Source organism: Gopherus evgoodei, chromosome 15 (genome assembly GCF_007399415.2).
Source record: "Gopherus evgoodei ecotype Sinaloan lineage chromosome 15, rGopEvg1_v1.p, whole genome shotgun sequence".
In the NCBI taxonomy this organism is placed as follows: Eukaryota; Metazoa; Chordata; order Testudines; family Testudinidae; genus Gopherus; species Gopherus evgoodei.
In genome coordinates, this window is record NC_044336.1 from 23,955,345 (window position 1) to 23,971,027 (window position 15,683).

General features: G+C 47.5%; 1 protein-coding gene across 5 annotated transcripts in view; it reads left to right on the top strand.

Moving 5' to 3' along the window:
• Positions 1 to 14,548, top strand: part of MAP2K6 (mitogen-activated protein kinase kinase 6) — a 72,342-nt gene extending 57,794 nt beyond the window's left edge. For 2 of the 5 annotated variants that reach the window (XM_030534389.1, XM_030534388.1), the window contains exons 10-13: positions 3,130 to 3,269; positions 3,985 to 4,093; positions 7,657 to 7,702; positions 14,044 to 14,548. In XM_030534389.1, coding sequence (XP_030390249.1) covers positions 3,130 to 3,269; positions 3,985 to 4,093; positions 7,657 to 7,702; positions 14,044 to 14,213 — 465 coding nt within the window. In that variant the 3' untranslated portion in view covers positions 14,214 to 14,548. Of the gene's footprint in view, positions 1 to 3,129; positions 3,270 to 3,984; positions 4,094 to 7,656; positions 7,703 to 14,043 lie in introns of those variants that run through there. The other 3 variants (XM_030534391.1, XM_030534392.1, XM_030534390.1) reach the window with 3 other exon arrangements.
• The last annotated feature ends 1,135 nt before the right edge of the window (positions 14,549 to 15,683 follow it).

The following is a 15,683-nucleotide window of genomic DNA, read 5'->3' on the forward strand; positions in this document are numbered from 1 at the left end:
GTCTTAATTTTTGGGTAGATGTGGTGAGGGGAAGGATCAGGTAAGAGAAATTACCTCCATGTAATTTCACTTTCTTTTCCGATGCCAAATGGTTTTCAAAAGTGACCCTTCTCTAGACCAGTGGTTCTCAACCTTTTTGGGCTCAGGACCCGTTTGTAAATGTTTATGGCCTGTCACGACCCAGTAAATAGTCTGGGGGTGGAGGCCCTGGGGTGGTTTAGGTCGGATCCTGCCCTCCATAGGGGTTGGGTCCTGCCCGGCACTTACCCCGTAGTGGTGGCTCCTGTGCTGTGGGGCTGGCTGGACGTGGCTCTCTGCTCCGGGGGTTGCTACACTACTCAGGTTTGGCCTCGGTCCTCCTCACTTATCAAATTTGCATGAGTGGAATTGTGACCTGGCTTGTGCGGTTGCAGTTCCACTCATTCAGATCTGGCCTACCCAGACTCCCATCATCATGATGGAAAGGCCAAACCTGACTGGTGCAGGGACCCCAGAGGCTGCAGTGTCTGGAGTGGGGAGGCAAGCCCAGTCAGCCACATGGGACAGGAGCCACAGGAGCTGCCTTGCGACCCTTTGAAATGTTCTAGTGACCCAATTTTGGATCCTGACCCACGGGTTTAGAAACACTGCTCCAGAGCAAGTGCAGCCCATCTCTTTAATATCTCCTGAACTCCATGGTGAATTCCATTGAATCAAGTGAAAAACGACTGACACTCCTTCCGGGCAGGGTGGGAGGAATTTTAAAGGGCAAGAACTGTCTGTGGAACCTCCCTCAGCCAATTCCTGTCTTTTGGATCCCTGCAGTCGCACTGTGTGCCTTCATCATCCTCTCTAGAGAGGCAGGAGGGTCTGGTGATTAGGGTGTGAACTTGAGAGAGACAAGTTCAATCATCCTGTTCTGTGTGACCTGAGGTAAGTCACGAGGAGACATTTTCAAAAGTGCTGAAATGTCTTAGGCTGTGAGAGTGAAGCTCCTAAGTTACTTCCAAAAATGGGACTTAGGAGCTGAAGTCATGTAGAGATTTTTGAAAAATTTACCCTTAGTCCCTGTGCCTCAGTTTCCCATCTGTACAATGAAGTTAATAGCACTGCTGTACCTCCCAGGAGTGCTGTAAGGAATAATACATTAATGATTGTGAGGCGCTCAGACATGAAGGTAATGAACATCTTAGCTAGGGAGTGGCATAGACACTAACCAATACAATCCCTTCCAAAGTCCTAGGAATGTACTTGATTAGGCCATGCCACCGCATGCGCTGTTGCTGCTATTTTTAGCACACAGGCTTGATCAAAGCTAGTATGTCCACCTCCAGCTGTGGCATAGATGTACCCTGTGTGTTGGCTTTCCACAAGAATAGCTGGCTGGAGTGATGTGAACTGGGAGGAACCCACTGACCTAGCAGGATAATTCCACCCATGCTCTGCCGGTGGGGCAGTGAGTGTAGGATGTGACCCTAGGTTGCTGCAGACCTGTCCTTGGATAACTTGTGTGCTCAGGGTGTGCACAGTCTAGTTCTTGTGTTGGCACTGCACTCCCCTGGGGGGGACATCGCCCTGCCTAGCTCAGCACAAACCAGCAGAGCTGGCCCCTTCTGTTGCACTCTGCACTTCCCCTGAGGCACAGAGAGTCCTGGGACTCTCCTGTTTGGTGCCTTAAAGACACAACTAAGCCCAGCGTTCCTGAAGTAAATTTCTTTAGGGTTCGACTGTACTGCTTAAAACTGAAAAGCAACTCTACTGTAACTTCAGCTGGCCAGCTGATGGCAGTACAAGCCAACGCTAGCGAAGGGCCTGAAATGCTGATCACGCAGTGTCCATCCCTACTTGGAGATTCTGTCATTTCGGAGCTTCTTTGATTTCAAAGATAAAAATAAACTCGGTGCTTATTAGCTACCAAAATCTCTTTTTAAACTCAGAATTGGAAGTCCTGCCCCAAAGGCCAGGAAAACTGGAGTGGCTGTGACAAGTTAACACCTGAGAGTAGGGTAATGGAGAGAGATAAGAGAGGGAAAAGGTTTTATCTCAGATTTGTTCACTATGTGCATTTAACTTATTTGCTACATAGTCAGTTTCCCCTGTAGTTTGAGTGGGTCTTTCACACTGAATATTACTTATGAAGAGAAAATTAGGAAATTTTCATTGTACTTAGATTGTAAGATCTTTGTAGCATAGAACTGAACTTTCTGATCAGTGTGTACAGTACCTAGCACCTTGGTACAAAGAAGACAAAGAATAGTAAAGCTATGAGCTGACAGCGTGGATGCAGTACAGACACCGTGAGTCAGAATCCACCACTCTTCTTCCTGGTGGTGGTGATACACACTTGCATTGCATGGGTGTGAATGACGGCATAGGGCAGGGATCGACAACCTTTGGCACGCAGCTCACCAGGGTAAGCACCCTGGCGGGCCAGGCCGGTTTGTTTGCCCTCCATGTCTGCAGGTTTGTCCGATTGCAGCTCCCACTGGCCACAGTTTGCCGCTCCAGGCCAATGGGGGCTGTGAGAAGCGGCGGCCAGCACCTCCCTCGGCCCACGTCCTTCCCGCAGCCCCCATTGGCCTGGAGAGGTGAACCGCGGCCAGTGAGAGCCGCGATCAGCCGAACCTGCAGACGGGGCAGGTAAACAAACTGGCCTGGCCCGCCAGGGGCTTTCCCTGGCAAACTGCGTGCCAAAGGTTGCCGATCCCTGGCATACGGGGTAGGGCAGTGGGGATTGTGTCCTGGAAGAGAGGGGAAAAAGGTCATTCACTGATGTATCTGTTACGGGGAAAGGAAAATCAGTGTTCCCTCTTGACTGTATTTTAATACCGGTCCCACTGGTGTCCCTTGCAGAGCAAGAACCCGCTCCTGTGTTCTGTTCTGGCAGGGGAGGAATTAAGCCTAAGTAATGGGGTACATCTTGATCTCTCCCATCCCCAGCCGCCGCAGAGAGCAGTGCTGAGGGAAAGAATGCACACTGTGTGCACACTTTGGAAATCGACAGAGCCAGTGATCGAACCCCACCCCAGTCCCACCCTTCATTGCTGCAGGTGTCACTTGAGCTCTTCATGGGGCTTTAAAGCCAAGAAGCTGCAGGGGGGAAGTCTTCCCTGCTGACATGCTGATGCCTGCCTTTCTCTCTCCCCCCAGATCGAGCTGGCGATCCTGCGGTTTCCGTATGACTCCTGGGGGACGCCGTTCCAGCAGCTCAAACAGGTGGTGGAGGAGCCATCGCCGCAGCTTCCGGCGGACAAGTTCTCAGCAGAGTTTGTTGATTTTACCTCACAGTGGTAAGTGGGTCCCTCCTGAGCTCTGGCCAGGCACCTCCCACACTGGCAGGAAGCTCAGTCCAAGGCCGAGCCCTGTCTGCATGGAGTCTATAGCTCTGACATGTTTTCCTTGCATTCAGTAAAGAGCAAGAGGCTCTAATGCTGGCTCTGTCACCAAGAACAAAGTAAAACGGAAGCCTCCTGCCCCAGCATGCCCCGGGCCTGGAACCAGAATTGTCTGTCACTGGTCGGGTCTGGAAGGACATTGTGCTATCAGAGCCAATCTTAAGCCTAGTGTGCTGGTATAAACTCCCCGCTGAGTGTGTGTGATGGCTCCCATCTTGGCTGACACGAGGGATTGAACTGGGCACCACCAGAATGTCTCTTTACAAGTCACAGCCCCAGCTTGCGAGCCAGGCTTTTTAGCCTAAGACTCCAGTATTCATATAACACGCACCGTCCAGAGGCTCTCACACGTCTTAGACATAAGGGAGAAATGCGAGAGAAAACAATGGCAAATCATTTCATCTTTAAAGGGGACACTAGCTAAGTCTGGGTCCCCAGCAGTTGTGCTGCCCTGGGGGATGTTTCCCAAGAGAGGAGATGGAGGAAGAGAATTTTTCAAGCCACTGTGTTCTTTGCTGAATAATTAAACAACCCAAGTCACTCCTGGTGCCGCTGTCGACGGGGAGCCGTGACCCAGGCCCTGGAATTGGCTCCGCTCTTTCCACAACAGGTGGCTTCCGGCAAGAGAAGATTCAGAAATGCACGTACCCCAGGCCCTGCATATCAGCAGCTCGCACTGTTTTCCTGTGCACGGACACGTGAGCCTGAGTGAACCTTCCGTAAGGCATCCAGGGTGGAACGTGTTTGGGCCTGAGAATGGCTGTTTCCTGTGGCTTTCAGGAAATGTAACGCTGACCCCGAATGACACCCCCTCCCCCCGGAGCCCCTGGGAAGCTGTGCCACAGAGAGACTAGCTGAGGACAGTGGAAGTTCAGAGTTTACTCAGAGATCGGTCACATCTTCCTTTCGATCAGTGTAGGGGGCAGGCTGTCCTCTGGCTTGCAGCAGGGCATCTGCGTTGATTTCAGTGGGGCAGGGTGGGCCAGGAGGTGAGCACAGAGAGAGGTAAAGGATCTGTGTTACAGACTCAGGAAGACTAGCACTGTCAGCAGGTTCAGAAGGCTGCATAAAGGAACGGATCCTTCCTGCCCCCTAAAATAGACTGGCATTTGTCCTTGTCCTGTGGTGCACTGTTTAGTAGCTTCTGGCAACAGCCCCATAGTATTTGAATGCTCCTCCCTTTCAGCCTCCCTGGAAACTACTCTGGAGCCCCCCCTTCCTTTTTTCCAGACACTGCAATGCCACATGCTCTTTGCCAAGTTGGCAGGTGGATGGCTGTTTGCATGGTAGCCAGGGAAGTGCTACAGGCTGACAAATGCAGAAATGTGAGACTATTCCTGATCTCCTCTGCTGGTGCCCCAGGAAGGGATTTATCAGACCAGCCCAGTACACCTTAAGAAACAGCACTTTGGATTCTGCTTTGGGGTCCTATTTACACCGGCCACATGTTCACGTGTCCTGGAATGTATTTCCTCCTCTTACTATGCAGAATCAATCCCGTTTTCCTTACCTCACACACACACACACGCATACACACACACACACACACACACCGGATTGATTCCACCAGTAGGGGGCAGTGACACCCACCCCTTGTGGAAGCTAAACACTGAAATTCTCTTTTCTACACAAACTTCCTTTCCTCCATCTTGCCTGCTTGCTGCTTTGTTATTGCGAGCTGGACAGCTTGTTGTCTTCCAAAGAATGCTGAGCTATTTGCTTTTGCAAGCCCCGTTTCTTGTTGCAGGTCACATGGACTTTACCAGCAGGTTTAAGAACAGGAAATCCAGATTGTTTGGTTATAATGATAATATCCTATCGTTTAGGACTTGCAGGCAAGTATGTGTGCATCTCAGAGGGCCTGATTTAGCATCCACAATCTCACTTGACTTCTGTGGGAGCTGCTGATTCTCAGTACCTCTGAAAACCAGGCTCTTAGTGCTTTGGCCTGTTTCAACATCACTGAACTCAATGGAAGAAGATTTGGACCCTTAATTTCTGGCCAGGATCAAATCTGGGGGTGTTAGGACACTGATCTTAAGCAAGAAATGTAGGAGGTGTTAAAGCAGCTCAGGGAACTGAAAAGAGAATTTGGCAGAACCAGAGGTTCCATATTGCTGTGAACTCTATTGTCAGTGATGATCAGTAATAGGTTTTGAAAGGTTTATTAAAGATTAACGTTAAATTCCTTCAGTAATAACCTGCCACTGTATGCCGTGAAATTGGTCATCCAAAAACGAGTCTTTTCCATGAAGGCTAAGTTAACAAGAGCACAGACCAAATCCTGGATGAAAACACACCCAAGCTTTGAAGTTCACCTTTGTATCTCAGCTTGAAGGTACCTCCTCTCTAGGCTTGAAGGATATGATGCATCTCTTCCCAGCCACTGGACACAGTTAGCAGTTTTGACATGCATCATACCAGTGCACCATGGTTACAGTAAACATGAGCTAACCATGTGCAGCAAGAGACAGGAAATATCAACTCAGCGGGCATCCATCACTTCCCTTGGGCCCGGCAAATCCCACAGTGGAGTGGCTTATCATAGCTGAGGATCACACTTCTGTTTTGCTCAGCGTGACACCTTTCCCCATGGACGTGTCAACATCTTTTTTAAAATCACTCCAAGCTTCTTCCCATAAATACACCATCAGGAAGTGAGTAGCGATTACGTCCTGTGATTATAAGCTATTTTCTGCTGGAGGGAAACAAAAATAACCTCTCAGCCACCAGCCTCCCGGGCCGTTTGTTGTAGGGGAGGAGACTGAAGGATGTTCTGTGTAACTGTCCCCGGGCCATAACTGAGATAAATAATAGCCAGGCCTGGGTTTCCAAGCCATTCAGTTCTGCACTCCCTTGCTGGAGTTGTGAGGAGTTGTGAACTTCTGCAAGCCCTGATTTTAGCCCTGAATCTATTCAGAGGGTCCCTTCAGAGCTCACCAGATGTGCAATGTGTTGGCTAGCGTGTATGCTTTCTAGGGATGTGCCTGTAGGAGTCAGAGCTCCTGGGTTCCTTTTCTGCCACTGACTTGCAGTTTGACTTTGGGTAAATCCCTTCACTGCTCTGCGCCTGGTACTTACGTACCTCTCAGGGGTTATGGGAAGGCTCACTGGAGAATGCCTGTTGCAATGAGCTCATATGAACAGTGCTGTAGACGAACTAATTATCATCATGACGGTGCGTGTATCACTCTCCCTTCATGACTGGCCTTCCAGGAGATAATCGTCCTGTTGCCACCACTAGAGCTGGGGCAACTGTTTGTTTTTGCAGTTGATGGCCCTGGCATTAGTCAGTGGCTCCATGGGCCACAAGTGAGTGGTGCAGCTTGTCACCTTTGTCTGTATGTTTGTTGACCATCAGAGTCCATATCTAGCTCGAGGGGATTTTATCGAAACACAAAGTGCAGTAATTTCCCCTGCCGCCATGCAATTCTTGCCCTGGAGCTGAGGGACTGAGAAACCAAGACTCAAAAGCATAGTGGCACAGTGAGGGTACAGGCCACTGGGCTGTCGTTGGGTCATGAACTGAGCATACTGAGCCTGCAAGTTCTCGGGGCTCTGGGGCTTGCCACTTGGGGAATGAACCTTGGCAGACAGAGCCACAAATAACGAATAGATCATTGAAAAGGAAGTAGCAGAGGGGGATAAATTCAGAGAGGCCCATGGCTGCAGATGGATGTTATCATGAAAGTTTTAAAATGCAAGGGATCTGATGGGTGAGATGTGATCGCTAGAAGGCACAGGCTGCCAGATTTCTCCCAGGATGTCGGTGGGACTGCGAACAGAGCACGGCCCTAAATTTGTAGCATGTCTTTTTCTAGACAGAGTTTTGAATAAACCTGGACTTGTGAAGTGAGAACATAAATGGGGAAAACAAGACTGCCTGGGAGGTCTGATCCAAAGCCCATTTGCAGTCAATAGAAAGACTGACTTCAAAGAGCTGTAGGCCAGCTCATTATTTAGTTCCTGATGAGACTGAATGAATCAGAGGAAGGATCTCAATGCTTCAGAGATGTGCAGTGAAACATGGTCTTCAGGAGATGGCTTCAGCTGTTCAGAGTCCTATAAAGGCCAGGGTCACAGTGACACAAAACACGCTAACTGCTAGGAAATCTAGTGTTCATATTCCAGTCACTGGAAGGTCCTGACATCTGAGGGCTGTTGATCTAGAATATGGATGCAGGACTTAAATCTTTGGGTATTTGAGTGGTGTATTTTTATGGCTTTGCTTAAATTACATACAAGATATAATTCTCTTTTTCTTTCCTTTTCTTTCTTAAAGCTTGAAGAAGAATTCCAAAGAACGGCCGACGTACCCAGAGCTTATGGTGAGTATGGCAAGGCTAAAGGTGCATGATAACCAGAGCTTAAAGCTTAGGTTTTCAAAAGTGACTAGTGATTCTGGATACCCAACTTTTGAAAAAACCTTGAAGGGGCCTGATCGTCAGAGAGCAGATGCTCAGCATTTTCCAAGGATCCAGGCCCCTTTCGTATGTCTGGAGTTGAGCACCCAAAATGTGAGGCACCCCCAAATCACTACTTGTTCTAGGAAATCTTGGTGTTAGTACCAATTCGGTTCTTTATTACTTAGGTGCATTTCGCACTCAGATAAAAGGAAAGTGTACATGTATAACTAAGAGCAATATGTTTCCCTAAAGGCGTAATGGACCAAGAGTTTCTGGGGAGTACTGCTAGAATGGCTGAGGATGGGTTGGCAAAAGGCAAAACTCTCCGCTAGGGTCTGCATGATGTCTTTCTATGCCCATCCTGAGCAGAGTTTTCATTGCTGTTCCAGTTGGGCAGCAGGAGAAGAACGTGCAACAGAGATTCATTGCCATGGCAACTTGGAGAGGAGGCCTTTGAACTGAATGATTTCCAGATGTTATTGGCCGGGATCAGCATGTGACCAAAACAATAATTCACTTACTGAATTTCTTCTGCTGCTTAGAATATATTTGCTTTGGGCAGGGCTGGGGGAAGCAGCTGCGGAAGAAGATTAATGACGGGAGGGCAATGCGAGGTAATTGGTGTGCAGTGCTGAACGAGCTCAGAGGTCAAGTGTGCTTAGCTGCAGATGAACTCCCAGTGGTTAGGATACTGCTCTAAACTCAGCCAGAGCTGTAGGAACTGATTTGGCAAGAACAGGCTTTGCAGTGAGGTGTCCTGTACCTCCAGACTGGAGTTTGGTCAGAACCTCTCTCCTGATCTTCTGGAGCTACTTCTGCTCCTATTTCTGGTTAGAATCTGGAATTTCTGAGACCCGATGAAAACATGAGAAATAACAGAACTGAATAGCTGCTTGTGAAGTTAACATCTCTTTCTCCCCTAGACATTCTGCTCGGTTTCTGTTTTAGCCGAGTGCTTTGTCCATCCCCAGGTGCATGTCCCACTCCCTCCCTGCCATTTCCAGCACCTCTTGCATTTTCTGGGATGCGGGAAGGAAGTTATTCAGAAATGGAAGTATCCTCACTCATCACTTCCTCCAGCTCAGTTTACGGGTCTTTGCGATACCAGCTGATAGAGAGCTCTGAGGTTCCTAACTCTCGATAGGTATTAGCTGTGCTGGAAGGTCATGCGCCTTTTAAAAATCAATTGTAAGCAGTGAGTAATTCCTAGGGCATTTTTGACTTTACACGCAGCTTTGCTTGCACACCGACTTTCTAACAAAGGGAGGATCAAATGTTTTTATTTTTTATGATTGAATAAATAAATATAGAGAGAGCAAATCTCAGACCTTTGCCAAATGGCCTTTTATCAAAAAGGTTCACCAGAGCAGATTTTTCTGTTGCAGCATAAAACCCATTGGCAGCTGGGCTCATGTCTATTGAATTAGGCTCTTGGATCACCTTTCCAACATATCTCAACACTGTGGTATTTTACGGCAGACGTTAATGTTGTGAGGTTCTGTGGTTTTGGGGTGTTTTGTTTCTCTCCTGTTCTTTTATGGCATTACGAGTTGCGGTACTGGAATGGACTTGTCTTTTTAGAACAAGACTGCTCTTTGCTTTCCTGTGGAATTGAGGTTTCTCATGGAAAATGTGACTCTGTGTTCTCTGACTTGAGTGGCGGGAAAACAGATACTGATGGTCTGTGCTTAATTCTGTTTTCAAACCTGCTTCCCCAGGTGAAATGGAGCATGAAACAATGAAAGGAATCCCCCTCCCGCAGCTTGCAGGCTGTCAAATACATCCTAGGTCACGTGGAGGTGGCTTTGGGCCATTAGCTTTTGGCACCGTTCTCTTCCAGCCAGTGGCTGAGGTTGAGATCCTGCAGGGATCAGCATGTGACCAAAACAATCATGGGAACTGTTGCAAGAATTGTTCACAGGGCACTTACGAAAAGTGACTAGGTCACTTGGTGCATCTCTCCCTAGTCCCTGCTCATATAATGGCACAGTTTGAGTCAAGTGACTATCTCAGATCAGCCGAAATGATCTCTGGGCTCTTATCTCCTGTCTCATGGCTGCTTGAGTCCTGTTCTCTGCTTAAAATCTATGCCTCTCTCAAATGTTCCTCCTCCTCCTTACAGTTATGCCCCTGAACCTTTTTAATGCTGCTCCCTATGCTTGGCGTAGCCTCTAGTGCATCAAGCTACATCACTCTCCTCTTTCAAATCCACCCTAAGACAGCTCACTTCTCCCCTCTTCCAACCACCCTCTCCTGTCTCCACTCAGTCAATGCAGTAGATTAAAAATAACTTTGATCTGCATTAACAAACAAATCTTATAATGCAGGTGCCAAGCCTAAACAATCATAGCTCCCATGGCATCCTCACATGCATTGTCCATCCATTGTCTGATTTAGGTTGTAAGCGTGTTGACGAAGGGACTTTACTGACAGATGCAAGACAACAAAGTCAAATAAAACAAATACAAACTAGATTAGCAACAGTGCTTTCGGATCTGGATTGAGATGCATTGGCAGGATGGTACTTGGAACCTGAACTGGAATAGAGGGTGTTGCAGGGCTGGGTGGAGAGGCATCCAGAGAGCTGCAGCGAAGCCCTGAACTGGAGTATGGGTGTTGCAGGGTTGGACTGGCAGAGTCGGGCAGAGGCCTGGGGTTACAGCAGGTGTTGCAGGTCAGGATTAAGGTTCTTTGGCGGAGCTGGGTACACTTTAGACATTGTCATGTAGTCAGGCTGCGATCCATGCTCTTTGTCCCTCCTTTTTATGAGCTGAACATTAGTGTTTTAAAGCAAGCCAAGCAAAGAGCCATTTTCTCTCCCAAGAGGTGAGCTGCACATTTTGACACATCTGCTGTTTCCCCCATGGCTTGCCAGGGCATTTCTGCAGCATGTGCCAGAGAAACAAAAAGCAAAACCACACCCATGCTGTGTCTCAAGCGAGTGTGGGGAGGGACTTCCCCACCCAACAGCTCACTGTCGCGTGCATCAGAAGCTGAAGGGAATAGCAGGGACCCCTGTGCCAGGAAGCATCAGTGTAGCCAACTCCAGTTAAATTGGTCCCATATCATCAGTGAGACGTTTTGAATGATTTTGACAAAGTCTTTAAATGCCAGACAAATTCAGATTTGGGGGTGGGGTGCGGGGTTCTTGGAATGCAATTAGCAGCTAAGATTGCCCAGCAGGAGTTTTGTAGGATTGTTTACACAGAATGAGTGGGTACGATCCTTGCATTTCTGTCAGGGTGCTGTAGGAAGCTTTTATTTTTGCAGAGTAAGGGTGAAGGAAATGATCTGAAAAATAGATTCTTCCAAATCCTCAGCCTAGCATCCAGTGCCAGTAGCTCAGATAAGCACTAGGGAGATGGGTAAGGGCCAGATCTCCTCCCCCTGAACTCAAGCAGTGATTGCCATGCCCTGCTGTTTTGTGTAGGGGGACTGAGGGATCTGTGCAGTGGCATATCTCTCCCATGCTGGCTTTGCCTATTCCGGTTTCATATAACTCCCACTGCATGCAGATGGTTGGGGGAGGGAGGGAAAAGGGGCTGTCACTACCTGCATGCAACAGCAAGGAATATTCAGCAAAAACTTGGTAACACATGACGGGGACTGGAAGGTCCAGTGCAGGTCACTGAGCACAGGGAATCGTGGCTTCTTGCTCCGAAACTGACACCCACTGGAATGGGTGTAATGCAGGACAGCATGTAGTGATTAAACAAGCAAACAGGGCTTGTGAGAAAGTCACTGCCTCCCAAAATAGCCTTTGCTCATTCATTATGAAGGTGGGGGGAGGGAGGGCAGGAGGGGAACAGGAGATAGAGGGAAGAGTGGAGGGTGGGTATTATAAAACAGCAAAATGTCCAGGAAAACATTCTAAAATGGACGAAAACTTAGAAATATGAAGCCTCATTGCAGCCCTGGCCTCTCAGATCTGCTGAGGTGTCAGGGATTTTATTGCTCCTTGCAATAGCAAGTCTAATACATTGCACCTTAAGCCAGATTTATTAGCTGTAGTCCCTGCTGTGCCCCTGCATTTGGACGGGCGCACACCTGGGTGCCTAACTAGCCACATGTATGTGAACTCACCTGGCTTCACCGCAGCAATTTCATGTGCAAATTACTGGCACAAAGAGTGACTCAAGTGTGTAGCCGTTATGCAAGTGGACCTCTGTCCATAGTCTTTTAAAAATCTGGCTGTTTCCCACTGGACTGCCAGATGCTGGGACTGGACAACAGGGGCTGGATCACTTGATGATTGTCATGTTCTGTTTGTTCCCTCTGGGGCACCTAACATTGGCCGCTGTCAGCAGACAGGATACTGGGCTAGATGGACCTTTGGTCTGACCCAGTGTGACCATTCTTATGTTCTGATGAACCAATAGTAAACCAACCTGGATGTATGTTAGAGATACCTGCAATGTTGTCTATGAGACCCCAGTGTGCAGTCCCTCTCATTCTCAATATTGCTGTGCCATACAGGCAAGAGTAGGCAATGGACATCCTTGTTTTTAGGTCTGTGCAGGATGAACCAACACAAGTCATGGTGGAGTATTGCATGCCGGGACTTTTGGTCTCCACGGGTCACACCTTTTATCTTAAGGTGGAGATTGCCTGCTGGAACCTGGGTCATGCACCCATATTGACCTGTCTGTGAGGGGTACTTACATGGTTTCCATCAGAGTAGTGTCTGAGCACCTCAATTTATCTTCCCAACACCCCTGTGAGGTTGGGGAGTTATATGATCTCCACGTTACGCCCAAGGAGTTGAGAGACAGAGAGATTGGCCCAAGCCAGACTTTGTCAGAATTGAGGATTGAATCCAGCACCCCGATGCATTAACCACAGCTCCATCCAGCACGGAAGATGAGGTCAATGGCAGTCTGCTTGATTTTATGCACATTTGTGTTTGGACTATAAGCTCTTTGGTGCAAGGATTGTCTTTTGGATTCTATGCATTGTGGGGTCATGGGCCCTGACTGGACGCATAGGCTCTCCTTTCAGTGCAAATAAATAACTGGTCGTTAGATAAGCCTCATTCAGCTTCTGGCAAATTGCAGTGATGGTGCTGCTGCGTTGCCCAAAGCCTTGCTGATTTCTGGCTTCAGTGAATTGATCTCACCCACTGAGATGCAGCCCTCAGTAGCAAACATTTGTTTCTGGTCAAAGCAGGGTTTGGGATTGTTTTGTTTCGTGTTTTGCTTTTTGCACATATTTTTCCATTGACAGAATTGTAGACAGAGCCTCCGGCAGGATGCCTTAATATGTTAGTTACAATTAAGTGTTTAAACAGATAGCTGTTTATCATTTTCCAGCCAGCATGGCTTTCCTCTTTGCTGAGTGGTTAAGAATGAAGTAGCCTTCTCCTGCTGGGAGACTTAACAGTTGCCGATAGGAAGGAATAAGACCCAGAACTGAGCAGAGGGAAAAGATTAAATAAATAAAATTGGAAGCTTGGTAAATATTCACTGCAGATAGACTTTTCCCTGCGAACATTTACACATTTGTAGAACTGTACTCATGCTATTAGTCCCGTTTCTGTGAATTCAGCGGGAGCATGCTCTTCGAATGAACACCCCTAGCGAACGCATGAATATCTTCCCTGACAATGGAAAAGCAATTCAACTGAGAGATGTCTGGGCCTACTAAAATAAGGGATAACATCTTTCTTTCTTTCTTTTTCAAACCGTTCAGTGATCCAATGCCTTTGATTTATAATATAGTCCGTTATTTGAAAGAGACAAATTCAAGGCTAATGGGCCCAGCTTTTTTCTGACCTTCCTTGTTTTTCCTTGGGCCCAAAGCATCCTTCTAAACCTGTATCTCCTGTGATCTTCTATTGTGCCATGTTGTTTACGCATTGCACCATTTTGTTCCCTTTGTTGTGGGCTTGTCGGGACGTTGCCATCTATTCCTACCCACATGGGGTTCACGTGCTCTAATGGTCACTTTGTAATTCTTAGATGAAAGGTGAGCAAGCAGTCCATTCCAATACTGCTAGTCTCTGCCAGGACTGAGGGACAGTAGACAGCAGAGGATACTGGAGCTAGAGAGCCAGAGAAAACTGCATTTTCCGGCCCAGGCACAATATCTACTTACCCACCTGAATGACACCACTGTGGTGCTAGTAGGGGAAACAGTGTTGTTTAACTAGAAAGACTTTTCCCCAACTGAGTAGAATTATGCCAAGCTGACACTGAGGGTGTCAGCTCGGTGGTTTTGATTTGAATAGTACATTTTAATACGTTCTCTTTTCTTTTCTTTCTCAGCAACTCCCTTTCTTCACCCAGCACGAATCCAAAGAGACAGACGTGGCTTCTTTTGTAAAACTCATCCTGGGAGACTGAGAAATGGACTTGTACATGATTTGCCCTTCTGTGGACTGGTGCGTTTAGGGGAAGAGATGTGTGGCGGGGCTTGGTCACGAAAGCACCAATAGAAAGTCGCCTTTTTAAAAAAAATTTAAAATCCTCGCCTCTCCAGTGTTTTAAAGGGTTCTTTGGTATCCATAGTGACATAGAGAGAACTGGTTAGTGAAATGAATTTTAATAAGGTTGGCACTCTTCAAACAAATGAAATAATTTTTAACAAGGGTGATTGAAATATTTAATGACAGTCAAGATTCCTCCTGCCCCAACTTTCTCCTCAACCCCCTTCCCTTGTTTCTGTCAAATTGCTTTTGTCATGGTAATAGGTGCTATGGTAGTCATGAAGTTGTATGTAGATTTATATTTTGTCCCTTCCATTATTTTAATATTTATGTTAAGTGCTTGATTGAATAGATTTCTGTTTTATATGAGAATGAACGTGTGATGATAATGATGAAAATGAGGCTACAGCAAGCAATATTTATAGGGCTTTGCTGTGAAAAGGGTTAAAAGGAGAAAAGGAAAGAAAAAAAAAAGAAGCCTGTATGTTGTGGGAAACTATTTAATGTGCATCGTTCAAGAATTTTTAACAAGGATCTTGGGTCAAAAGCCGGGGCTACCTTGGAAAACATGCTGAGGGGATTGATAGGATCTCTCATGATTCTCATGGCGTTTGTGGTGCATTCCCAGCGCACTGCGTTGCTAAATCCTCAGGTTCCAGCTATTTATGCAAGTGTCTGAAAGACAGCGATGTCCTGAGGAAGAAGCGTAGTGACTGGAACTAATGCAGGGAGGAAAGATTTTGTTTTAAAGTGCATGGCAATGTGTAGAGGCATTTGCTGATCCCTCACCTGGCTATGAATTTGAGAGTGTTCCGTAGAGAACCTTGTGCTGACATTAGAGTTTAGGTTTTGTGGTGGTTTCGGCCTCACAAGGGAGTTTTCCTGTCCTCCCTGAACAGAAAGGAACATTATGAATGGCTGGATATCTGCAAAAGGGGGAAGCAAAGACAGAGGATTACGTCCCAGGATGGGTTTCCAAAGTTCCTAGCACTACATAGACAGAAATCCCCTGAACTTACCCACAGTCATTTGAAACGCTAGCGAGCTCCGCAGGAACTCCTGCTGGAGTGCGGTTTGATCCTCGTCCAGGGCTGGTCAGGATGATCAATGCAGCTGTGCATGTTGGGCTATAGCACACGCTGCAGGTGCCCCTAGCAGGGTTTCAGTCTGGGAAAACCCACAAGGAAACCACAGCTACACTGATACCAGAAGCAAACAAAACTGCTAGCCAAGGGGGAAGAGCATTGGGGATGTCAGGATGGGAGGGGAAGACAGCACACAAACGCTGCTCTCGTGTTAACCCGGTAACAGGTGCTCTGTAGGGTGAGCAGATGGATCCTAGTTCTGCTCTCTGTGACTCCACTGACTCCGGATTCACACTGATGTCACCAAGCAGAACGTGGCCTGAGAGCTTTCCTGACTTGGCTCTTTCACTGCAATCCGGTCTCTGCGCCTTGTCCCCCTTGATCTCTTCCCTCT